Source organism: Lycorma delicatula, chromosome 13 (genome assembly GCF_047948215.1).
Source record: "Lycorma delicatula isolate Av1 chromosome 13, ASM4794821v1, whole genome shotgun sequence".
Taxonomy (NCBI): domain Eukaryota; kingdom Metazoa; phylum Arthropoda; class Insecta; order Hemiptera; family Fulgoridae; genus Lycorma; species Lycorma delicatula.
In genome coordinates this window covers 21,271,589-21,298,192 of record NC_134467.1, presented here as the reverse complement: position 1 = coordinate 21,298,192, position 26,604 = coordinate 21,271,589, and the positions used below count along the sequence as shown (strand labels likewise).

At 29.1% G+C, this 26,604-nt stretch overlaps 1 protein-coding gene across 1 annotated transcript in view; it reads right to left on the bottom strand.

Moving 5' to 3' along the window:
* Positions 1 to 26,604, bottom strand: part of LOC142334035 (uncharacterized) — a 211,311-nt gene that overhangs the window by 67,423 nt on the left and 117,284 nt on the right. The window contains exons 4-9 of the mRNA XM_075381700.1: positions 26,456 to 26,516; positions 15,000 to 15,131; positions 13,911 to 13,995; positions 8,385 to 8,535; positions 6,513 to 6,773; positions 2,218 to 2,760 (exon numbers count right to left, since the gene is read on the bottom strand). Coding sequence (XP_075237815.1) covers positions 2,218 to 2,760; positions 6,513 to 6,773; positions 8,385 to 8,535; positions 13,911 to 13,995; positions 15,000 to 15,131; positions 26,456 to 26,516 — 1,233 coding nt within the window. The remainder of the gene's footprint in view (positions 1 to 2,217; positions 2,761 to 6,512; positions 6,774 to 8,384; positions 8,536 to 13,910; positions 13,996 to 14,999; positions 15,132 to 26,455; positions 26,517 to 26,604) is intronic.

Genomic DNA, 26,604 nt, shown 5'->3' with positions numbered 1-26,604 from the left:
AAATACTCAAACTGAATATTTTAAAAAAGATCTAAAGAATTCAGAAATTAATTTTTTCCTCAATTTTAAAATTATTTTAGGACACTTCATGTCAGTGTTAAATAGTTACATTAAAGAATAGTAAAAAGAGAATACAAATAAGTTTTCCATGTTTTTGAAAGAAAAATTAAAATACTGAAATGAAACTGAAAATCTAAAATATAAAACGATTACTCTTGATTTTTTATTGTTATGAAGCGAGTTATACAGCATTAAACTTGTATGTGAAAATAAATGGTTTAAGTCAGAACACCAAAAAGACCAAGTACATAGTTGTCAGTAAGGATCTAGTAAGACCTTTTATGGACATGGGTGGCATGTTAGAAAGGGTAAAAAAGTATGTGTACTTGGAGAGTAGTATTGATGAACAGTGGGATCACAGTATGAAAACAAAGAACAGAATTTAGAAGGCCACATCAGCCTTCTTCTGACTTAGGAATGTACTCATGTCACTAGATCTTGAACCCACTCGGCCTGCATACAAGAATGATTCAGATGCTACTTGTTCTCTTTCCTGTTGTACTGGTGTAATCCTGGTCATTCATTGAGCCATCTATTAAAAACAATTGAAGCCTTTGAGATGTAGTCTCACAGATATCTTTTGAAAAACCCACTGGTTGATCTAGTGGTGAAATCATCGCAAATCAGCTGATTACCAAGTCGAGAGGTCTAAGGTTCAAATCATAGTTAAGGCAGTTACTTTTATATGGATTTAAATATTAGATTGTGGATACCAGCTGGAGGATAAAGAGAAAAATAGAAGAAAGCTGTCTTTTAAAAGTGCGTTGGATGGACAGGATAACAAATGAAACGATTGTAAGCTGGAAGAAACAGGAATCAGAGACTGTGCGATTAGTCAAAATCCAGTAATTATACTCTTTTAGCCACATCATGAGACATCCAAATACTCTTTGTTACATCTAGTAATCGAGGGAAAGATACCAGCATAATGTGACCCAGGCAGCTGAAGGACATCATAGCTTAAAAATTTGATAGGTTGAAAATTTCAGATTTGAAAATGAGGTTTAGAATGTTGAGTACACCTCTCTTCAGAATAGTGATGAATAAAATTATGATCGCCAACAGTCACTGAACAAATTAGGCACAAGAAGAAGAAAATATATATGTTACTATACTTTTCTTTTTCTGTTTAGCTTCTGGAACCACCTAAGGTATTACTTTATAGGATGAATGTGAATAATATGTATGAATGCAAATGAAGTATAGTTTTGTACAGTCTTAGGTTGACCATTTCTGAGATGTATGGTTAATTAAAACCCAAACACTGGTATTCACGACTTAGTATTCAAATCTGTATAAAAGTAGCTGCCTTCACTACAATTTGAATCTTAGAACTCTCGGCTTCAAAATCAGCTGATTTGCAATGACAAGTTCACCATTAGACCAACCCAGGGGGTTATGTTACTATACTAAATACCGTACAAGTTAGCAGATGATTTTGACATGTTACTGTGCTATCAAAAAAGATTGTAGGAAAAGTTTAATTACTTCAATAGAGTCATCAATATTTTCTTCATAAAATGTATAAAACAAGACGTCCATGTAGTTTATCATTTTCTTTTTTTATTAACATAAAAATGAGAAAATACAGCTTTTTAGAAGATATTTGTAAAAATAAAATTTAGACAGCTATAAAAAAATTACTGATTATAAAAATGTTATATTCAACAAACAAAAACAAATATACAAATCAAATATGAATACAAACAGATATGTTAGATTATCAAATCTTTCAAATACCACTTTGATTATATGATTTTTTAACATCCGTGATTTTTTTTTGCATTCTGTGATCCGACTAGGCATTTTGCAATAAATTTGATATCATTACTGTAATAATGAATTCAACTACAACTTGAAATCAAGATAAAATGATGGAAACACTAACGGATATAGATTTGAAATTATTTTAAGAGTTAACAAAACACATGTGGAACAGCTGTTTTCTAATTCAAGTACTGTCTGATTGTAATGCAACATGTGTCTGCAATTTGTTATTATTAATTTTACAAATATATCACAGCATTATAACATTGTTTTGTTGAACTGTGTGTACTTGAATTAGAGGTTTTTCGTTCCACATAGATCAGATTACTGGTTGATTGGTACTAGTAAAATAAAATTATAAGAATGATAATGTAAAAATAATCAATATACCTGTATTTTTGTTATTTTTTGAAGGTAGAAAAACCATACCGCCTTCTGTGTAACCTCTAGGTGGTGCTGAACTCAAATCGTTTAACATAATTTTATTACTATTATCAATGTCAATATTACCAGCAGAACTATCAGGAATATTATTTTTCTCAAATAACTGTCGCTGTTGTGGGTGCAATGACATTTTATAACCCAACTGATATAGTAAACCTTTATTATTTTTATTGTCATCTCTATTATTATCGTTATTTAGAGGCGATAATGATGATTCGATAATATTTTTGTAATTATCTTTAGTTTCAAAACCGTGACGGAATTTATCTGGAGTATTATACTCTCTATTAAATCCAACTAATGACTGTTGATTCTGTTGATGATGATTATTATTATCATTATTTAATAACTTTGTTGGATCTCTTTCATTAAATATACCTTGTATACCAAAATCTTCTGAATTTATATTTTCAAAAGGTAATGAAATTAAATTTTCTGGTGGATACATATTATTATTATTATCAGTAATTTTTGTTGAATATCTATCATCTGAAAAGGAAATAAAATATATATAAATAATTCAAAACATAAATGTCAAAAAGAAATTTTGTTTAATAGTATGGATTATATTTACACATCAAGCTTTTGAAAATGTTTATCTCAACTATTAGTGTATTAAGTTTCAAATATCAGGTGTCAAATAATAATATTTGTAATCTGAAATTGAATCTTTGTCTTTATGTATAAACATGAAGACTTAAGATTTAAATAAAAATTCTATAAGAAATATAAATTCGCCATTCTGGTGAATTTGTGGTTCAAGTCCCAATTAAACATGGCATTTTCACACGCTATGATTCATTATCAACCATAAGCTGTTGCTCTTGTAATCAACTAGATGAAGAAGCATGGTGAATTGGTTTGTTTGGTGTATGTGCTCACATTTTTATTTTGAACGAAGCAAGGTATCCGAATCATTCAGAATGAAGCATTAATTTATTCAAAAGTGCCGAGTTATTCAAAAATGACTCATTCATCTGATCGAATTTGAAAAAATGTTTAAATTTATTTTAACGTATCAACCAGATGAAGAAGCATGGTGCATTGGTTTGTTTGCTGCATATGCTCACACTGAATGAAGCGCTTCTTGGCAAAATACAACAAAGTAGCAATTACAAACAGTAGTCACTATAATTTTATCATAGTAAAACATCCGAACATTAAATTACATAATATTGTGATGAATTGAGTTTTTTTTAGAAATGGCAAGTTCAACATGAAAAAGAAAGCATGTAAAAAAATAAAATTTAGAAACAATAACAAAAATAATTTTAAAATAGAATAGTAAGTTGATTATAAAGAAAATTCTAGAAAATGAAATAAAACTTGTAAAAACATCTTTGAATGAAAATGAGGAAGGGTTGGCTGTTATTACATCAGGGCAACTCCTACACCTCAGGCTACAAATACTGCGGATGGCCAGCGAGCAATAAGTGTGTGATAAGACTTGAAGCAAACAAATAAAGAGAGTGCATCCAGTTTTGTCTTAAAAGTGCGACAATATTCTGTTCTACGATTATATATGAGAAGCTGTTTCGCAAGTTTATTATGAAAACAGGTCACGGTCATTGTTAACAGTATCAGCTAGTTTCTGTTTGTAAGTACCAGAAGCAAATAATCCTTGTATTATATTATTGATTTTATAATTGTAATCTTATTTTATAATCACTTGTTAAATCTCTCCAATAAAAAAGCATGATGGGCTGGTGTATGTTTGCTGTATGTGCTCATATTTTTATTTTAATTGAAGCGCACAAACAATTCAATCATTTGAACGATTTATACTTCTAGATATGAACGATGAATCTAAAATTGTATTTGTGTTTTAGGAATAAAAAAGGGAAACATTGGGGTTAGAGTTATGAGCAATATATATTATATTTGGGTTTTGGGAATAAAAAAGCGAAACATTAGGGTTACAGCTATGTTAAAAAATCACATCTCAAGAAACAGCTAAAAATTTTCAGGATTTTGAAGCTTTTCGTTGTAAAAGTTTTTGTTGTTAGTACAATAAATTCATGAATGAATGTTATTAGTTACAATTGGAAAAAAAAATTTAATAAAATCATAGTAATGAAACATAAACCACAAAACATTTTTGCAGCGTAACATTTTTTGTTGTTCTGTATTAATTTTGATTAGTTATTGTAAATTTTATAATAAAATCACAATTAATGCTTTGATAAATTATTTATTTTGTAAATAAGATACTTAAGAATAAATAAACTGTATATTTGTAAGAATTTTAACTAATAATGCAACATTATTAACAGTGAAATAGAAGATGAACATAAGCAATCAGCTGTATGGTACAATTTAATTGTGGATAACTTATATCCATTTCCGAAGAATTTAACTATAGAATTTTCCTTTCAAGAAAGAATTATTCCAGTATCAACAAGATATTGGAAAAAGAAAAAGGTTATTTTAAATTACTTACTTTTACAGTTTTGAGTTCTGTATCAGTATAAAAAAACAATTAACTATTGTTAAAATGTGTCTAGCAAGGTTAGGTACTAAGAAAAACTTTCTTTGTGGTACATTCTTACCAGTTCTTCTTTATCTTCACTTAAACTTTTGAGTCCGGATATCTAACATTTCCTTTTACATTTCCCATAGGTTTTACTCTTTTCCAGTGATTTTTTGCACATTCTACTGAACATATGTTTTCTTAATTTAAAAATAAAGAGTTAAAAAACTTCTCTTCCCTATTATTAGCTTACATACATTGTGAAATGATCAATGTTTACAATTTTTTATTTTATTTGAATAATTTCGTGCTTTATTAAGAGGCTGCTTACTGCTTAAGAAATTTCTCTTTTACTTTATTTTCAGTAATAACAATATATTTAAACAAGAATAAAAATGTTAAAAACATGAATCTACATTAATAAGTATATTTGTCTTAATACTTCTTATTAGATGCAAATTCACAATTATTGGCATTTATTAGTGTTTAATGATGCTGATTAAACGTATTAAGTTTAAAATGAAAAAGTTTTTAAATTAATAAGAAATGAGATAAATTTATGCATGATTTTTAGGAAAAAAAAGATAAGCCATAAATTAATAAACACAGGATAAGTAAATTCAGTCAAAATGGTAAAGAATGGATGTAAAATTATAAGGTGTGGCTGAAATGTAATGTACAGTTGCTCATAACTCACAAATTAAACAGTTAATATACGGCATAGAAATAGAAGTACATTACATTTGCTACAAAATGTTACATTTATATTTCCTTGTAATCGTAGTTAGATACTCATTTCTTCCAACACTGAACCAATTTTTTCATTCTGTCAATGAAAAATGCAAACAGTCTTTCCTATATTCATAATCTCACTGCTTCCTTCAGCTCATCATCCATGGTGAAATGAATACCATTAACAATATGTTTTAGTTGTACAAAGATGTAAAAATCACAAAGCAAAAAATATGGGAGTATGGAGGATCTGAACACATTCAAATATCAATTTGCAAGAGTTTGCTGATTTTATGGTAGCCCAGTTTTGCAATAATGTGTCCTACTAGTTTTTTCAATGTGCCAATCTAGGTAGTAATGCGACAGTCATTTTGAACCAAACTCCTTTTGGTGCTTCTAATCAATAACAGAAATTGGATGATCACAATGATGTTTATCCCCAATACTTCTGATGTACAAAATTGTATTGTCTATTTACTCATAGTATTTTTATCAACAGTTTCACTGTAAATGCTTTTAAACAATGAATGTTACTAGCCTTCTCTTTTTCCGCTGTTAAAAATTCAATTACTGCATATTGTTTTAGATATATTGATGTGAAAGATACATTCAACCACATAACAATGACAAATGACAGAAAATGAGAAAGCATGGGTGAACAAGTCTTGAAATGTTAGTATTAGGAAATGAAACTATAATGATAAAACCTGTCAATTTATGTGACATTTTGTTCCAGTGTGCATTACATTTCAGCGACTCCTTGCATAACACATGAAGACGATGTTGATAACTGAGGATATAGAATTTAGGAAATATGTTGTGGCAGATGGGTAAAGAACGATAAGGAATGAAATACTGCATAAATCCAGTCAAATGAATAAAAAAAAAAATTAAAAAAAAACAGTTGGAAGTGTTTTAATGATCTCCTTGGATTATGATAAATTTTCTCTATGATTCTTAAAATTTCTAAGATTTTCTAAGTAAATAAATAAATAAAAACCAACTAAAAACGATTTATTACAAAATTAACAATAATTACCATTAGCGATAAATATAGGTGCTGATTGTTGAATATTATCATCTTTACTCTCATAACCAGAACGGAAATGATCTGGTGTATTGTAAACAGTTGTAAAATGTGTCGGATATGTTCTTCTAATAAATGGTTCATGATTATTCTCAATTAAATTAGGTTCCGGCTGTGATTTTTTTCTTAATAAATTATATGGAAATTCTTTATATTCAGATCCTGAGAATGGTGACTGTTCATCGTTTTGTAAAAATCTTGAATCAAACTCAACTGTGAACAAAAAAAAATTATTATCGTGTAATAAATAACATTATTTGCATGAAATTAACTCGATCCCAGTATTCCATTTAAATTAAATTACACATTTAAATTAATTTTGGATGTAAAAAAATTATATTTCTGACTGAAGACTCGTTTCGCTTGTGCTATTCAGCATTTTATATCGCTCCTGCTTTGTCCATCTTTAGTAATTCTACTTCCCAAATAACAAAAAAATTCTTCTACCTCCATAATCTTTTCTCCCCCTATTTTCACATTCAGTGGTCCATCTTTATTATTTCTACTACATTTCATTACTTTCATTTTGTTCTTGTTTATTTTCATGCGGTAGTTCTTGTGTAGGACTTCATCTATGCCATTCATTGTTTCTTCTAAATCCTTTTTACTCTCAGCTAGAATTACTATATAAACAGCAAATCGTAACATCTTTATCTTTTCACCTTGTACTGTTACTCCGAATCTAAATGTATTAACTAGAAACAAATAACAAACTTATAACCGAAACTCACAAAGTCACCAAAAACTAATTGACAATGAATTATAAAAGCACAAAAACCACCAATTCTGTTTGTATATGAACTAATAACATAACCTGAAACACCAAACAGCAAGCAGTCTGCCACAGAATGAAAATTCCCTACAACAAAACAAAAATTCCCTTTGTTTGGATTAATTATTTCACTACTATAATGAAGTGCCATACATTTTATGATTCTATGCAACATGATATACCTAAGAATGCACAGCCATTCCTAAAATTGTTAAGCATAACAAGCCAAGTTTATTACAGACAGTGATGAATGAAGTGGTTTCCAATGCTGTTCTTTACTTAGCCAAATATATTAATGTGTATCAGAATGCCAAGCCCAGTGAAATGAAATTGATATTCAGCCCTTCTAATGACACCTTCAATATGTTCACCAAGGGATTTGAATGTATAACGAACATCTTCATTTACAGAGAAAGCAATTTTAACTAGTGTTACTTGTACCTCAAATGGTTTTCATGAATCATAAAAATTTTAAAAAATTATTAATGGATATTGTTAACTAATACAGCAATCCCTTTCTGTGGGAAACAATACTTATAGTTTTCTCCACTTAATAGTGGAATAAAAATCAAGTAATTTTTGTTTTCCTGAATAACTGCATTGGCTATATTGATTTGTGATTATCTATAAATCATAGTATCTGTGCGTTCTTGAAGTAGTTGTTTACCTCCGCATTACTTACTGCTGAGTTAATTTTTTCAAATTGATAACTCAATGGGTGATCCTCTTTTTGTTGTACTCCTTGCTAATGAAACTAAGTATGTTATATAAGAAATTATAAATATAAATATAATCTGCTTACCAACAAATATTTGTTTAAATTTACATCCTAGCATTCATTAAAAAATTGAACTGAAGGAACTTTTTAACTTCATTTTTATTTTATAGCCAACCTACAAATTTATAAATTGGTCTCACCAACTTTGTATAAATTAATTATACTTTGTTATAACTTTACTGTGTTTGTATATATAGAAATATTTTTCTACACTATTCTCTATAAAAATTAATATAAATAAATTTTTAAAACAATATTTATGTAGTTAATATACCAGTATCATGAGGCGGTGGAAGTGCTAATGCTTCATTTAATTCTTCAGCTGTTAGTGGTGGAAAATAAACTTCATCAGCAAAATCAGGATGTGGATCACCTAAACTAGGTGTAAATTTAACAATTGCCATATTTTGCGGTTCAACTTGCATCTGAAAAAATATATTAAAAACAAAAATAATAAAAACTTCATTAAAAATTAATAAAAACTATAACATACAAGAAGAAATTTTATGTTATGTGCTACAGCTAAAAAAATAGATTAATTAATATATTGCGCCAGGCTCATTTATTAAAAGTGATTGATGTAATAGTTCCAATTGCAGAGTCAATTATAGTTAGTTAGTTTTTTGCAGTCAATTATACTGCTGGATATCAACCATCACAACTACTAAAATGAAGAAAATGTTCACTCTCAGAAAATACTAATATTATTCTCAAAGAAAGCAATTCCAACTAGTCCCTCTTGCACCTCAGATGTTTTACATGTCACAGCCATAAAAAAAATTGGGACAGGTGTTGTAAAGGAACAGATTAACGTATCCTTTCCATTTAGAAACAGTTTTGTATACATTAAGAAATATACTGGTGAGCTAAAAGTCACTACCCATCGTAAAGGTTTTGAATATAAAGAAAAACAAATTGAATTCATCACTACCACTTTATTGAAGTTATGATTATTTATTACATTGCTTCTCGAATTGTTTTCCATTTTTGTCGATAAATTTCTGCAGATGACCTGAGACGCTAAAGCACACTTGTGTATTGAAATTTATTTCTTCAAAAGCATTTTGAATAGCATCTTTCAATTGTTTGCAGTTTTGTAGTGTAGACGTTATTATCTTTAACAATTCCCTAAAAGAAAAAACATCTACAGGTGTAAGGTCTGGAGATACTGCCCTTGTCGTCCAATAACTTTCCCACCAAATAACTCATTAACGTAGTTTTGCACAGCTGTTGCATAAGAGGGTGGGGCTCAATCCGGTTGAAAGTAAAGAAAGTTGAAGTCGTTGTAGTTAATTTGTAGCCCCAGAACGGCCTAGGTTGCCAACATTTCCAGGTACTTCTCTCTAGTTACTATTCCATCAAAAAACCAAGGCCCAATTACTCCATGACATGAGATACCACCCCGAACGGTAACACCAGATTGATTCAGCAGCCTCTCAAAAACAATTCTATGGTTCTCTGAATACCAGTAGGTATAGTTGTGTCTGTTGACATGAATTGTTGATTTGAAAGTTACCTCATCGCTGCAAATTATCTTAGAAAACAAGTCATCAAAAGAACGTATAGTAAAGATTTGAACAGCATATTAATGAATATGTAGTCTTTGCTAAAAGGAATAATTATATATTCTTAAAATTTATCAATATTTATCATCTCTATTAAACAAAACTGTTTTTATGTAGCTCAACAAAATACTTTGGCTTATGAGAAAAGGGCCGTATTAATGCTTTTCTTACTTCATTTAACATTTCTCGCAAAATTGAAACTTATGATCAGGATCATCTTCCAATATGCCATGTATCAGACAAGGTATGTAATGTTTGAATTTAACCTTATGTAAAATTCTCTGAATAGAAGTTCTAGAAATATTCTGTTCAAGACATAGCCTATGAGCAGACATTTTAGGGCTCTGGATAACCACTTTTTTTTAACCTCTGAGACCACTGTTAGGTACTGCTTCAGAGGATGAGATGAATGACAATTTCTGTAGTGTGTGAAAATGTCATGCCTAACCGGGATCCACAGACATGGATAACCACTTTTTTCTTTTTTTTCTAACCTCCAGGACCACCATTGGGTACTGCTTCAAAGGATGAGATGGATGTTTTGTAGCGTGTGAAAATGCCATGCCTTTTTAAAACTTTTAAAATATTAACTTTTAAAACTTTAACCTTACTTTCATCACTTAATGATGGCCTATCTAACCCAGGGAAGTTCACTACAGATGCATTTTTCTCAAAATGTTTTCGTAAGTTGTAGACAGCCTTCCATGTCGGTGAAACAGTGTTGAAATGATCATTCTACTCATTTATTATTAAATTATAATCACCTTTAAACTAGGTTTTTAAAATAATTCTTCATTAGTAAACATCTTCACAACAAGTTATAATCAAGAATGTCCAATGAACATAATAACAGCTGCATATAATCATTATTTGATTGAATAGCAGTGAACTCTGGTGTTTGTGTCAATAACTAACTGATGTAAACAAAAGGTGGTAATTTAAAATCGATTTGAATATCATAAACAAGATTAGCCTAGTGTTTACAATGGGTAATGACTTCTGGCCCAACGGTACATCTACAATTTAATGCTACAACACTTTTAGTAATTAATTAATTAATATAAACATGGCTAACTTAATGGCCTTTTAAATCTAAAGGATCACTTAATAACATAATAAAATGATAGATTTTATTCTGAATGAAGCATAATTAACCATTATATAAATCACATCAGAAATAGATTGGTACGCTACTCCAAAGATAAAAAAATAACTTTTCGAATATTTCTTTGTAAGGATCAAGAGAAATAATAGTAAAACCTTGATGAAAGCAGTGTCACAAAATACAATTAATTGTTATATGAAAATGCAGAGAGCCACATTTTCTTGGAAAAAAAGCAGCTGTAGTTTTCCATTGCTTTCAGCTGCGCAGTACTCAGAGGACTGAGTGATGTTGATATGGCCGTTTAAGTCATTGTGACTCACGCCCCTAACAACTACTGAAAGAGCTGCTGCCCTCTTTCAGGAATCATTCCTTAGTCTGGCTCTCAACAGATACCTCTCCGATATGGTTGCACCTTCGGTCCAGCTACTCTGTATCCCTGAGCACTCAAGCCCCCTCACCAACGGCAAGGTCTCATGATTCATAGAGGAGGACAATTAATTATAAAATAAAAAATAGAACTGATTAAAATCCAATTAATAATTTTTAAAAATTAATAAAGACATTAAATAATAATAAATACATGAAGAAATTAATTAAGTATAAAATAAATAACAATTCAGAAAGAGTTAATAAAACTATTTGAGATATATATAATATATATATATATATATATATATATACAGAACGGAGATGCAGAAAAGTCATTATTTATTAAAAGTTTTTAATTGTTATACTTAAAAAGCGATTAAAGATTAATATTGTATGCAAAATAAAACCTTTTAATTGTACGGAAAGATAAATGGATCAGTAATTAATTAATATTGTATGTAAAAGAAAACCTTTTAATTGTATTTTAAATAAATAGATGGAATGATAAATGATTCGGTAATTAATTAAAAAAATAGCATTGAAGCATTAATACGGCCCTTTTCTCTTAAGCCAAAGTATTTTGTTGAGCTACATAAACACAGTTTTGGTTTAATAGAGATGATAAATATTGGTAAATTTTAAGAATATATAATTATTCCTTTTAGCAAAGACTACATATTCATAAATATGCTGTTCAAATCTTTACTATACTATCTTTTGATCTATATAGGCAAACGCTGGGGCAGTTTTCATTTATACATATTAAAAGATGAAATAAATTCAGAAATTTTTATAACGTTTATTTAGTATCTCTTAAATAAAACTCATTTATTTTGTTTTCTATTAAACAAAATAAAAAATTTTTTAAATATAATTAAAGTAAATGGGGTGTGAAGATCTTTTAAATGGATTAGTAATTTTATTAAAAATTATCACAAAAGCATAATTAGGTTCTTTTTTGTATATCAAAGCATTATGCTGAGTTAACCAGATAAAAGTTAGGTTTGGTTTGATAAAAAGTATAAACTATTCGTTTTTTCAGAATAACTTTATTTTTTTTAAAAATGGTTGTGTATATTTATATATATATATATATGCACGGAAGAGATAATATATTTATTTCATTAAATGTTTGTAAAACTGTTTCATATTTATTGGTACTGATGAACAATCTAACAGCCGCCCATTTATGAATACTGAAAGTTATTGTTTTTTTGTTTTTTTTTTTGAGAAATCCCCTGAAAGATAGTATTGTATTTCATACTGGAGTATAAGTAAATATTTGAATATGATGATGTGTTTTATTGAAATACTTTGTGCTTAACAGTACAATTTAATTATGTTGGAGTTTATTAGTTAGAATTTATTCTCAAAAAAAGACACCCAGAAATTTTCATTCTGGGTAATAGAAATATTATTAATGTTAATGCAAATATTTTTCATGCAGTAAGAAGAAGAATATGTTATGTAACAGAGAAACACAATGAACATTTTTACCCATATTTGAAGTAAGTTGAATACAATTCATCCAACAACAAATAATTTATTATTAAATGGTAACAAAGACTTTTTTTAAATTTTCAAATAAATTTTTTCTGATATTGTGTTACTGGAAAATACCAATAATAATAATAAATAGCGAAGATTTTGTTGTATATCAATAATAAATTATAAGAAAAGCATGTAACCAAGGACACTCTGAAGTACTCTGCATTTTACATCTTGAAGTGAGGACCTCAATTTTATTTATGTATATTTATCAAAAGATGAAATTTCAACTACTTCTTTACAGCTGGTAAAATGATTTTAAACAAATTATAAGTACAGCTTTGTATACTAAAAAAAAATTTGAAAAACTGCACCCCCACCCCCATAAGATGCTCTGAACTAGTAGTGGCTAAGTGAACACACTGCATCAATAGTACCTACCCCTTGCCACAATGAGGAGTGCTAGTGCTGCAGTCTGCCATCCTGGAATTTCCCTTTTCCCTGTGGGATATTCCCTTTCCCCTTGCCCAGTTGGACTGGAAAATTTGAAATTCCACAGGGTTGCCGACCAAATCATGTTTTACATTTTAAATATTAATTATTTTATTTTATTTAGTTAATATTTCAAAGGTTGATAGCACTGACGTTCAGCTTTTGTAGTTATATGATATGTTGTGACGTCACAGGTGAGTGGTAGAATTAAATAAATCAATAGTATTTAAAATGTAAAAAAGTAACTCTAAAAATGTAAAAAACTGGCTGGGTTTCGAATTCAATCGCCCGGTTGACTCAATACCTGGTGCGTTAAAATTTCACGGCTACACTGGTCTTTCGACGGTAAAAGCAAAATTTGTTCTACGTAAGTAGTGAATTTACATTATTTAAGTTAGTGCTTAATTTAAATGATGAATATTTTAAATTAAGTTGTGTGTGTGCGCACGTGTGTGTGTTTGTGTAAGCTGTACATCAGAAACAACTCTGTGTTGTCAGTTTTTTAATAATTAATTTTGTATTTTGTGATTCTGCTCTGGTAAGTCTTTTCCATTGATCCTTCCAGGTAAACACTAAGGTAATTCTGTTTTATTTATCTGTGGAACACGATAACTAACCATTCCTGATATGAAAATATGTTGTATTATAACTATATAATGTACTAATCTATAAAATATCTATTTATTACTAATGCTACTTAAATTTAGTTTGTGTTGTCATTAAATATTAAAGACTTTATTTTTTTAGAATGAAATTGTATAATTATAATATGCTATTATACCTCAACATCATTTTCTATAGCTTTTAATGCAGCATCCAAATCTTGATCTTTTAAATGATCACATATGTTCGAATCATATTCAGTCCTGTAATAAAAAATAAAATAAATTTGTTCATAAAATTCAAACATTAGTTAATTGTAATATAATTATATTAATTCAGTGATTCCCAAACTGTGCACCGTGGCGCCTGAGGGAGCTGCGACCTCTTTACAGGGGCACCTTGAAATATTGTAAAAGCTTCATAATTAATTGAACAAGACATTAATAATTATTAATTTAATGTTAATAAAGTAAAAAAAAATGTTAAATAATGAAGACACACAAGTTTTATTTGTTTTTATTTTTTACTTAAGAGTAGTCATACTCTTACTTAAGGTAGGACGCCATGGAAAAATTTTAATTGAAAAAGGGCGCCACGACAAGGAAAAATTTAGGAACCATTGCATTAAATAATAATGTGTGAGAATACAGAAAAGGAATTTTATAGTGTAAAAATTATAATTAATTTTGTAGTGTTACACAATGTCTTGTAATTAATCTAATTAATTAACAATTTATAATTCTTCCACTACACATATTAATGATTTAAAAATACATTTAATCCATTTTTTAAGTTTGTTTAATCTAATTTATCTAAATATAGTGCTGTCAATTCCAAAGCCAACCTTAACAATATTTCATTTCTTGAAAGTGATCCAAATTGTTACAAAAGTTGTACTCAAAGTACATCAAAACTTAATAATATATAGATTCTAAATTTTTTTACTACCAAATATTTTATCTTTTTAATGATCTGTTGTAATCTGTAGAAGCTAGTAACATATTTACTTTATTTAATAATAACTGCAATCCTTCTAAGCTATCAGCCATTAATACTGTGTAACTAAAATTATCGATGACAGTATCATTCAAAACTAGTATACCCAAAAAAATTTGAAAACAATTCATCCTTTCTTTTAAAGTATTTCTGGCGACATTCATCACAATATATTTATAATATACTGTACAATTAAATATTAACTAGAATTATTAACTAACTGACGATAAAAAAATGTAAAACAAAATATAATAAACGCATGATAAAATACCTTGTTTTAAATGCATACAAAATAGCTTGTAAAGTACATTGTGTATACATATGACTCCATCTGTAACCTAAACTGAACAATCTTTGCATTTCATGTTCCAAAATGTTTAATTCTTCTTTTGTTAGGTCATACCTGTAAATAAATAAATGCATTATTTTTAAGAATAAAATTAATATATATTATAAGTAAACTAAAATTAATTATAGTATTGTACAAATTAATAGAAAAATTGCATTGTAGAGGGAAATTTCTGTTAAGTTGATCAAACTGCTCTTTCCAAGGTTAGCTCTGTTGTGCTATTTTGTAAATACTTGTACCTACAGTTGTTCATCTTTTACCGAAATCTAATATGAAGTTACATATTCATTTTTTTCATAAAGTTATTAATTAGAACTGTTTAATTTTTGTAATAAGTGCGTTTGTTTTTTGTTCTTCTTATATACTGGTGTATTTTTTTATTATGACGATCCAATTTAATTTTTTTTATGGTTTTTACACCAAAAACTACTCTCGAAAATTCTTTAACGTCTCAATCAAATTTTAATGCAATATGTACCAAGTTTAAAACCTATAAAATATTCCAAACTACTTCCATTATTCACCTGAAAAGTTTTATCAAGAAAAAGAAAGACTACTACACAAGATAATTTCTTGCTGACTAATCTCATTGATCTTCAAAATTGAAGTCATGCTCTTAAAAGAGAAATAGTTTGTTAAAAGTTTGTTCATGATTCAACTGTTTGACAAAGATTGTTGAACAAATTTGCATAATTCTGTTGAAAAAAAAAACAGTTCCTAATTGAACATATGAAGAAAAAGGTTACTATGGGCTAAACAATTATGTAAATTGGACTTTTGAAGACTGTCCAAAAGTGATTTTCTTTGATAAAAACGTATTTAATTCTGGAAGGAAAATTTTCAGAGTCAGTTCAAAGAGCTGAAGAATATATTGTTCAATACATGAAACATGTTTTGGGAATGTTTTTCTGTTGAAAAATTTCCATAAAGGAAAAAAACAGTGTTATCTTCTTGTTGAAGAAATAAAAGAATAAATATAGATTTTGAAAAATGAAAAGTTCTGCCACATATGGAAAGTAAAAATTTAGTGTTCCATAAGACCTAACTCCTGTTATTCAATAAAAGTGGCAAAAAGATTCATGACTGGCAATAAAATTCACATGAAGAGTGACAATAACTGTCCAGTAAACTTGTATTTCAACCTAATCAAGAATTTGTAGGACATTAACAAAAGGTAAATGAGAAAGCTAGATTGCATGACAAAATAGAAAATGTGATCAACAGTCCAATTAATACATGATTTTAGGGTGAACTAAAATGTACATTTTAAAGAACAATATGTACTAGATATATGACAAAAACAGTGAAAGAGATATGGAGCACCAAAGGTGGCAATATTTCATACTAACAAAATTGTGCAATGTAAACTATGTAAGTAAAATATTAAAGTTTATTAAAAAAATTTAAGTTTTTAAATTAATTTTCACAAGAATGAGAGAGAGAGAGAGAGAGAGAGAGAGTGTGAAATTACAGAATTTTAAAATTAATTTTAATTGGATTTAAAATCTGCTGTGGCCAATAATAATCATTAATAAATTCTAAATTGTCTTAGAGCTGTTTAACTTCAATGATCTGAATTATACCTCTTTTACAGCTAATAACTACCAAACTCCTTTCATTATTTCAGATGTGCTTAATTAAAATATCTAAATCAATACTAAGCTTTGAAACTCTTTAAATCTTACTGGAAGGCAGAGAACATAGCTGCAGTACAAAGAAAGTTTAGAAGACAGTTTCATCCAGATACACCAACAAAACTACCATTGCTAATATTCGGGATAAGTTTAAAGTGGAAGAAACCGTTTACAAACTTTACAAGAAGTATTCCAGAAAACCACAGATCCACAAGAGAAAGAGAGGTCATAGAAACTGCAGTTACTGGGCAGCTGATTGATCAATCGTTATTGTATGGCAGTGGAACACCAAGTGAGCTTAAGAGATCTTACCAGACTCAGTAATACGGGTTTTGTTTTGAGTTCATTAAATCGTAGTACACTGATGGGAACGTCACTCATAGCATTCGCATCGGTGGCAACCTAGTCGAGGTGAACTGGAATATGTCAAAAGCTGAGGTTTCGAAGATGACCTCCAGTAAAGCCCATAAAGACTAGGAATGGAGGGGATGGTGGAAGGTGTCCTCTTTTGGAGATCAGATGTAAAGTGAGATATAATTTGTCAACATTTGGATTAACTGAATCTTTCTATTTTGAGATTTACATAGATCAGTGGAATTTCCTGCACTCAAACAGGAATATGTTATGCTACATATTAAAAAGATTTTGGGAATGAAGAATGGTCCTTCCAGAAGTATGGAATGCTTCCACAATACTATAGTGACAAAATCTGATGTTGGCACCACATGTCTTACTTGTATGCCTATTAAATTACATATACACATTTTTTTAAATGAAAATTACGTAAAATTTTATTCTATTAATTACTTCTGATATTTTTCTTCTTTTTTTTAATATTATTATTGAATTATTATTTATTGTACAATTTTTTTACAATCAGAGGTTAATAATTATTTATAAATCAATATATTTCAATTAAAAAAAGGAGATTAAGTCTGATTCGAACTGTTGCCTTCCATTTGATCCAAATGTTTCATTAATTAAAATTTTATTTGGCTATAACTTGGAGGTAATGAAAATAAGTACCACTTATGATGTATCGCTGAAAAGGAGTCAATGAGGGCTTATTAGTGCAGTTAAGAAAAAGTCCAAAATCCAAAAAAAATTAGATTTTGGAACACTTTTGGCTCAGTCAATTGCAATCAAAAGGAGAAGTGCAGAACTAGATGTTACAACAGTCCTAAATCCAAAATGTCAACATCCTATGCCTAATCGTTTTAGAGTTATGTGAGATACATACGTACATACATACAGATGTCATGCTGAAACTAGTCAAAATGAATTCAGGGATGATCAAAATGGATATTTCCATTGAAATCAGAAAACTGGAATTTTTTCACCATCACAATACTTTCTTTACTTCATACAAGGAAATTCATAAGATAACATTTTTGATAAAATTCTGGGTAACTGAACAAAACAGAACAGATAATTAAGTTAAAGAGGTAGCATTACGTCCCCTCATGATCATTGGATTTCACTCTGTTGGATTTCTTTTTGTGGAAACACTTCAAACATAATATTTATAGCACGAGATCAGTACACTTGACGAGTTGAGGGCAGCTATTAAAAGAGAATGTGATCAAATACCAATTGATATGTTTAGTGAAGTATGCAATTATCAGCGGTGGCCTGGACAACAATCTGAACACTTTGAATAATTGACGACCTTTTACATTTGTATAAATTAATTTGAGGTATGAAGCTTTGCTATATGTTAATAATTGTTTTTGTAATAGTTATTTAGAGTAACCATACATTTTATTAGGATGCCGGCATAAATATATATATATATATATATGGGGTCGCAGGAAATTTAAGGAATGTCACAAATTTTTTAAATTTAGTATTATGTTGCTATATAGTGGTTTTTGCTGTACAATTTCTACAGTTATTTTAGAAGTATGGAACAAAAAGAATGTCATTTTAGCCTGCTTTATGTACTCATAATAAATAGTAGTAAGTGAAAGAAAAAAGGAATGTCCAAGCATCAGCGGAACAAACCAGTAATGTGCGCCCATTAAGCACTCACACATACTTTCAGTCTGCCTTTGTTCTTTGATATGTTGTGAACTTTCTTTATGACTAAATTTATTGTATGTCGTTATTACTTATTTCTTTTTAACATTTTAGTATTTAACTGTTTTATTTTTTTAAATTATTAAAATTATGTTGATGATTCTGATTTGTTCAGCGAAAAGTTAGCTAAAAAAAAAAAAAAGACAAAGAAAAAGATAATTAAAAAAAGAAAATCGAAGCAGATAGGATATAAAATTTAATCCAGAAAATAAGATTATGTTCTCATAAAAGCAGAAGGAAACTGTAAGCACCTTAAATGTTTTAAGAACGTTAATCCTGAGAAATGTAAAGTTTTACTGGTTAATTTTAATATATTCTGATCTAATAATGAACAAAATTAATTTTAAACTGGTATCATAACCATTATCCTAATTCTTTGAAGGGATCGCATTTACCTGAAAATTTATCAAAATAAAAAGATTATCATGTAGAGTAAAAGTTATACAAGAAAATGAAGGCCGTTCTAATGTTATTGAAACTTTGGTTTTCAATTTTTGGAATTACTAAGAGGAAATTAGAACACATAAAACAAATTATAATGAGTACTGGTGTTTCACTAAAAGATTAAAGTGAAAAACATCACAGATTCATAAAAGCATTAATACTGATATACTAAGTGTGAAAATGAATTCTGTAAAATCTTTCATAAGTTTACGTAGACCTTGAAATTACAGCAGATATGACTCCAACAAATTTACTTCAGCAAGACCAAAAAAGAATAAAGAAAACGTACAATATGTATAAAAATCTTAATAATCTTAAAGTTAAATCTTAAAGTTTTTTTTTTGTCTTCAGTCATTTGACTGGTTTGATGCAGCTCTCCAAGATTCCCTATCTAGTGCTAGTCGTTTCATTTCAGTATACCCTCTACATCCTACATCCCTAACAATTTGTTTTACATATTCCAAACGTGGCCTGCCTACACAATTTTTCCCTTCTACCTGTCCTTCCAATATTAAAGCGATTCTAAAAGTAAACAATACGATTCTTATAAAAAAATTTGAAAAATTTTATTTATCATTCATTTACAGGTAAAAATCATGTTAATAACATTTATCAATAATATACAACAATCAAGTGCCTCAAAAAACTCAAAGTTCCTATTATATTGACTTAAGAAACTAACTGACATTAAACTGTAATTAATTTTAGAACAATATAATATAAAAAAGTGTTATACTATAATAATATAATTGAAATAAATCAACTGAAAACAAAAAAAAAATGTGTGAAATTATTTAATAAATAAAATCCACTATAAAGAAATAAAATAATTAACATTAATTCCTGAAGGATTGGTATACTGTGACATTCCTTTTTTCTCCTCCAACCCGTCATATACAGATATTATTATCATCTTTTATTACCATACAGGATCACTTTAGTCAGTCCAATGTCCAAGTCTTTTTGATAGGATTGTTTGGGCCTTACAGCCTTCCCAGTACTTTTTCATACGTTCTGATCTTTGTGCCCTTTCTAGTGTCGAAAATGTTCGTGTCACGAGTTTCTTCATGTGAGTGTGAAGCAAGTGCTTTTGTTCTTGATTTTCTTGTTTAATTTTTCTGTGGCATATTCTGGTGTAAGGCCTATTTCCTTCAGATCTTCTCTTATTTATGTGATCCATCTGCATCCTGTTTTGGTGTTTTTCGAGTCGGGATTGTTCTGTACTAGTTGTTTCAGAATTCTTGAATCTTGCATCCTCATGAATGTCCAATTAATCCTTACGCGTAGTATCAGTGATGGGTTCTAACTCTTTGTACACAACTTTGTCAGGTACAATCCACCACTGCAAGTATCTCTGGTACTTTTTACTGATGTAGGTTCTTCCAATTTTTCTTTCAATTTTCTGGAGCTGCCTGTCTTTGATTGTTCATTCAGGTGGATGAATCTTTCTAGCAGCCTCTGGTTTTATAACTATGTTGTAGTGTATTATTTTTACATCTATTGATAGGCAGTTTTTATATTTTTAGGTGAACCAGCTTAATCTTTGAGCTTTAGCTAGTTTGTTTCTTATTATTTGGAACAAGGTTTTTTTGTTTAAGCTGCTTGTTATTATTTTTCCAAGATATTTAAACTGGGTTACTGCTTTGATTTTATTACCATTTATGTTTCCTTTTTTTAATTGTGTTGGTTATTAGGGGATAATTTTTCTTTTCGAATGATATTTTAAGACCAATTTTATTTGTAATATTCTGAAGTTCTAATATCTGTGATTTATAGATATATGTATATAATTAAAAAAAAATATCTACAAATACATCAAAAGAACAAATTTAATAGAAAGTTACTGATTTATATAAAAAAATCGTTTGATTCATGGATATACCATCAGTTATATTAAAATATCAGGTAATGCAGTATCATCATTACATGTAGAAACCGACAAGTGTCATAATCAACAGAATTAAATACTGGTTGTTAAAATCAAAGCCATATAAATGCTACACTCTGAACAAATATTTATAAACGTTTCTTCCACTTTGCATAATGTGGAGCTGGGGATTTGCTCTAGTACCTCAATAAACATACATATATCCTGCTGGATCGACCAGACTCCTACCATTTCTAGGTAGCAGTTAGATCAGTGTAACTATTATAATGGTTCACAATCATCATCATTCTAGCTATACTCTTTAAATACCGAACTTTCTGGTTCAGGCCAGCATTAAAATTTCCGTTAATGTCTTCCATTATAACTTTCATCATATATAATTCAACTACTTAATTAATATAATCCTGAAACATCTAATCTTAATTAATATAATCCTGAAACATCTAATCTTAATTAATATAATCCTGAAACATCTAATGTATTGTATTCACCTACCTTAACATTTAATACCTTATTGTTTTCTTTAATTTCATTACTTTTGATTTACTCATTAGTTTATTTTCAAATTAAATAAATATCTCGCTTACCAATGAATTTATAACTAAATAATATTTCTTTTTAAATTCAACTAACAGGAAGAAATGATGAACAAACTCAGAGAAGAAACATTTTGAAAAAAAGGAAAATTCATATCACGGACCACGTAAGAAGCTGTTTACCTCAGTGTTCTGCAGCACCTACAAAGTTATACATTAATGAATTGATTGATGACTACAAATATTAGTCAAGATAGATCATACATTAGTTTTGTTGGCATAACTGAGAAGGTTTTTAGGTATAGTTCAACTCAAAAAAAAGTGGAGGATTTGTTGGTTGAAGCACAAATTTTAATAAATTGAATTAATGAATGAATTGTGAACTGTGAGCTGAGTTTGAACTGAATGATTCGAATCAATCAAATGAAAATATTACAAAAAATAATAGAATTAAATTTAGATTAAATAAAATAAATTAAAAAAATTTCTGTTTAACAAAAATGGGCTTCCCGTGGGGACTGAGTATGAGAGTGGCGAGGTATGCGAACACTTTGTGAGAGACTGGAACAATCATAACCATGAACCGATGACAAACAGGATGCCCTGGGGTACTGATTTGGGAGGTAAAATGGGGTGCTTTTATAATATCTCTGCAAACAATCATCCAATTTTCAAAATTCAAACAGGTATTTGTCAGTAGGTTGATGACTAACTTTTGCATGCATCATGTACACACCTGATCTAACACGGTTATTTGGAAATGTGTATATATATATTGATATTTAATAGATCAATCTTAAGTACAGAATGATTGAAATAGGATGACTTACCTTATTTCATAACACAAACAGAAGCGCTTTCGCAAACTTGATTCTCATCATCAGCTGTATACATTTATATATATTTGAAAAGACATCATAAACTTTCAATTCATGATAACACAACTTATTCACTTATAATTTTTATGCTAAAATTATTTTTAAATCAATTAAATTTTATTAAAAATCTTTAAATTAAATTAAAATTTAACTTATCATACTTCAAAGTCTTAAATAAAAATTTAAAAAAAAATTTAAAAACTTTAAATTAAACAATTTTTAAATATGTCATCAAATAATAAAAATATTAATTAAAAGGAATTTTTAATTTTGATTTTAAAGTTTATATCTAAATTTTTTGCAAATTCTGTTTTATTGTATTTATCAAGAATTTATTTTGTTAAAGATATATATTTATAATATGTAATTTTACGTGAACAGTTAAAAGAGTGTATCAACTAAAGATGCGAGAAAATCATGAAAGTGCTCTTGTGTATATATAATGATATAAGGTAAGTGTCATCCTACCTAATTTAATTTTTTTCTCAACTTGGAGGATCAAGTTATTTATATATATATATATATATATATATATATAAAGTTTATTATCGCATAATATGAGAACCAACCAACCAATTACTTTCAAATTTTCAGTATAAATTTGTATTATCCCAGGGAAGGTTTTAAGCTATCAACGAAGGCTATAGCTTCCTTGAAAGTTAAGATATTAAAAATATCCATTATTTCTTCATCTCCAAGGAGAGTACAGGTGTGAATTAAAGATATTCATTAAGAAAAAAATAGATTAATACTTTTATTATTTCATTATATTTCTGAAATAAGTTATGAATTTTTCATCGTCAATGGTGTGTGTAGTTTACTTACCATAGTTACTATTATTCAATCTTTTGTAATTTATTTAGTTTCTTTTTCAGGTTTCTATGAAGCCTGAATACTATTATTATTTATCAATATTATTCTCACAACCGTGAGGATAACGTACAGTGTGGGGGTCCAGGGGATGGAGCTGTCTGGGTAGATGGGAATGGCAACTGAAGCAAGCTCTCTGACCATGGGATAGGTCCCTTGTTTCCAGGAGGCCCCACGGAGTCCCTTAGTTGGCAACAGGATTTGCCTGGGCTGACCTGTGCCTTGAAGATCCAGATTTGGCTAGGCAGGTCAGTTAGTGTTCAGTAGTAAATTTATCTCTGAGGAAAACCAATAAAGTAGGTAAACATTTTTTTTAAATACTCAATTTCTAATGTGAGTAAATTCAAACACTTTGAGGTAGGTAACTGGTTTTACATGAAAGGATAAGTTAATATCAATGAATATTAAAAGAACAATAGTTAGTTTTCAATCTACTTTTAATACCTTTGTTACATAACTTCAATATATATAATTTATAATCGGTTTCAAAAATTGCTTAAACAAAACAAGATTTAGTAACATACTGAAAAAATTGTAAAATTCTATAATTTTTTAAAATATGTTTCACAATAAACAAACTGGAAAATATTTCAACCAGACACCAAATTTCATTAATAATAATTACTCGTTTGAATAAAATACTAAAAAAAAATTAAAAGAGTTTTAAATAAATATATAAAACATTATTATCTAAAACAAAAATAGAATCTAAAATTCTACTTTACATGACAATTGATGTGTAATGTATAATACTGATAAATTAAATAGGACAGACAGATGGAGAAAAAACTTTTCTTTTTTTTTTGGGTCGCATTGCAAATGTATAACTTCCCAATAATAAAGAAATATTGTAATAAAGTCAACTGCAGTTCATTCAGAAAGTAACTTGTCATGCACTAGTAAAATACATAACATCAACTTCCCTCACAGTAGTTGCTGGAAACAGTTCCCATGAACATCCATATAAATCTTCACTCATTTCTTCTTGTTCTCAAAGACTTTCACGTTTTTCACGTGCAAAATTTTTGGTGAAATGTCAAATAACAATTTGAAAATCCTGGCGGTTGTGAGAGTTTCAGCGGTAAACATTACATTTTTGATAACCCCAGAAGTAAAAATCTGGTATGGCTACATGCTCTTAGAAATGATTCGTTTTATGAAAACCTCTTGCAGTAACTTCAAGGACTATCTAGCTGCATGAGCAGTTATGCATTCTCGTTAAATCGTGTTATTAATTCTATCCTCTGTAGCTCTCCCATGAACTGGTGAATGATTTAACATTAATGAATTGAATTAATAATTTCTGTGAGGAATATTGGCTGATTATTGTTCTCCTGGATATTCAAAACTCCTGAATATTCAATCTTGCGATTATGTATAGGAATTTCATGTACAGCATATTGGCTGTTGGTAGATGATTCATAAGGGAACTAGGACTAAATTTTGTTGTTGCGATCATCATGTTTGGTGGTGTATTGTGTTTATTTTGCCTCAAATTTCGAGACATTCATGTAATTGGCTCATATTAAGTAGAACTAAGTGCGAGGTTCGCGCCTCCGCAAGCTTGGTTAGCTTACAATGTAGGACATTCAAGATGTCTGGACGAGGCCTACAGCGAAGGCAATAAGCTGAGTTATTAAATCACAGATGAAAATATCTACAGAGGCATTTACAAAGGTGGCATCCCAATGAGCCAGGCTTATTACTATGAGATGAAAAAAGTCAGAGGGCGATAGACAACTCCCGTTAAAGCTCAACAGGACAAGGAACGGGAGGGGTGGTGTGGCGACCGGAACATCACTAGACGGGTGTCTTTCCTGTGTGGGGTTGGGATGTTGGCAGATGATACATATGATTTCTATGTGTGCACAAACCCAGATTAACCAAGCCATGCCTCATCCATACAGAAAACGTACTTCAAACATCGCCAGAATTATCTGCTAAAAACTGTTAAAACCATTTCCAATATTGAATTCATTTTCCATAATCTTTTGCCATTAACCTTATTTCACTTTATATTGGATGAGACAACTTTTTAAAAACTGTCGAATACATCTGCAACATCAATGTTCTTCTGTTGTGCTGACTTTTGCATGGACTATGGGATTATGGGACTTTTGCATGGGACTATACTGCATAGCAGATGATATGTCTTACAATTTTTCTACATCAAATATTGAAGGTGTACCAATTCCACCACCAAACCCATTTCTTTAAATCTCTTGAGAAGCACACAGTGTTAAGTATCAATTAGGAATCGGTGGACCTGAAAATTAAAAATCTAACAGAAAACTGGGTTTTCACCATCTGCACATACTACCATGCTCAAGGAAGATATATTCAAAGAGAAATATTCAATTCTTGTAAGTTAACACCATTCTGAGCGTACACTGAAAGACATGGTCTCATAAAGGCGATGAAAATGCAATGGACAATAAAGAATCAGACACACTTTCTCATCACAAGGTCACCAGACTACTGACTCATAAAACAAACTACACACAATGGAGGATTAACAATCTTTGTAGAAAGCATTACTCATATATGGAATACAATCACTAAAAAAATGCACTATACAATCACAATGCTCATCTGACTAAAAGAACAGCAAATATTACTGATAAAAGCGACCAAAACTAATAAAAATTTCTGTTATTTTATTTTTTCCAATTTACTTTAAAACTAATGATTTTGTTAAAAGATAAATTCTATTGAATAATAACTGATTGATAGACAATGAGGTGCATTTATCTTTTTTAGCTTCATAAAACACTAAACAGGACTTATAATAGTTAATGACAAATTAAAAGTTGTCTGAAAAAAAGATCTACATTAGAGAAAAATAAATAATGTGACTAATTAATTTAACCATCTTTCTCTATTGCTTCTAATCCAAATTTTATGTAGATTTCTAGTTCAATCTGAATTTAAACATTTTTTTAAAAATAAGTATTCATGAAACTTGTATCAATTCAAGTTTTTAAAAAATGAATTCTTATAGAATAAAACCTACTTCATTCAAAAGTTTGACATTTTTACTTAACAATACCTGTAGAGATCATCCTCTTCTATGTTACCATAATGTTGGATGCAATGTCCAAATGCAAAATCTGTAAAAAAAAAATATAAAAAATAAGAATAATTTTAAATTTAGTTAAATATTTAAATAATTTATTGTTATTAATTATAATTATACAA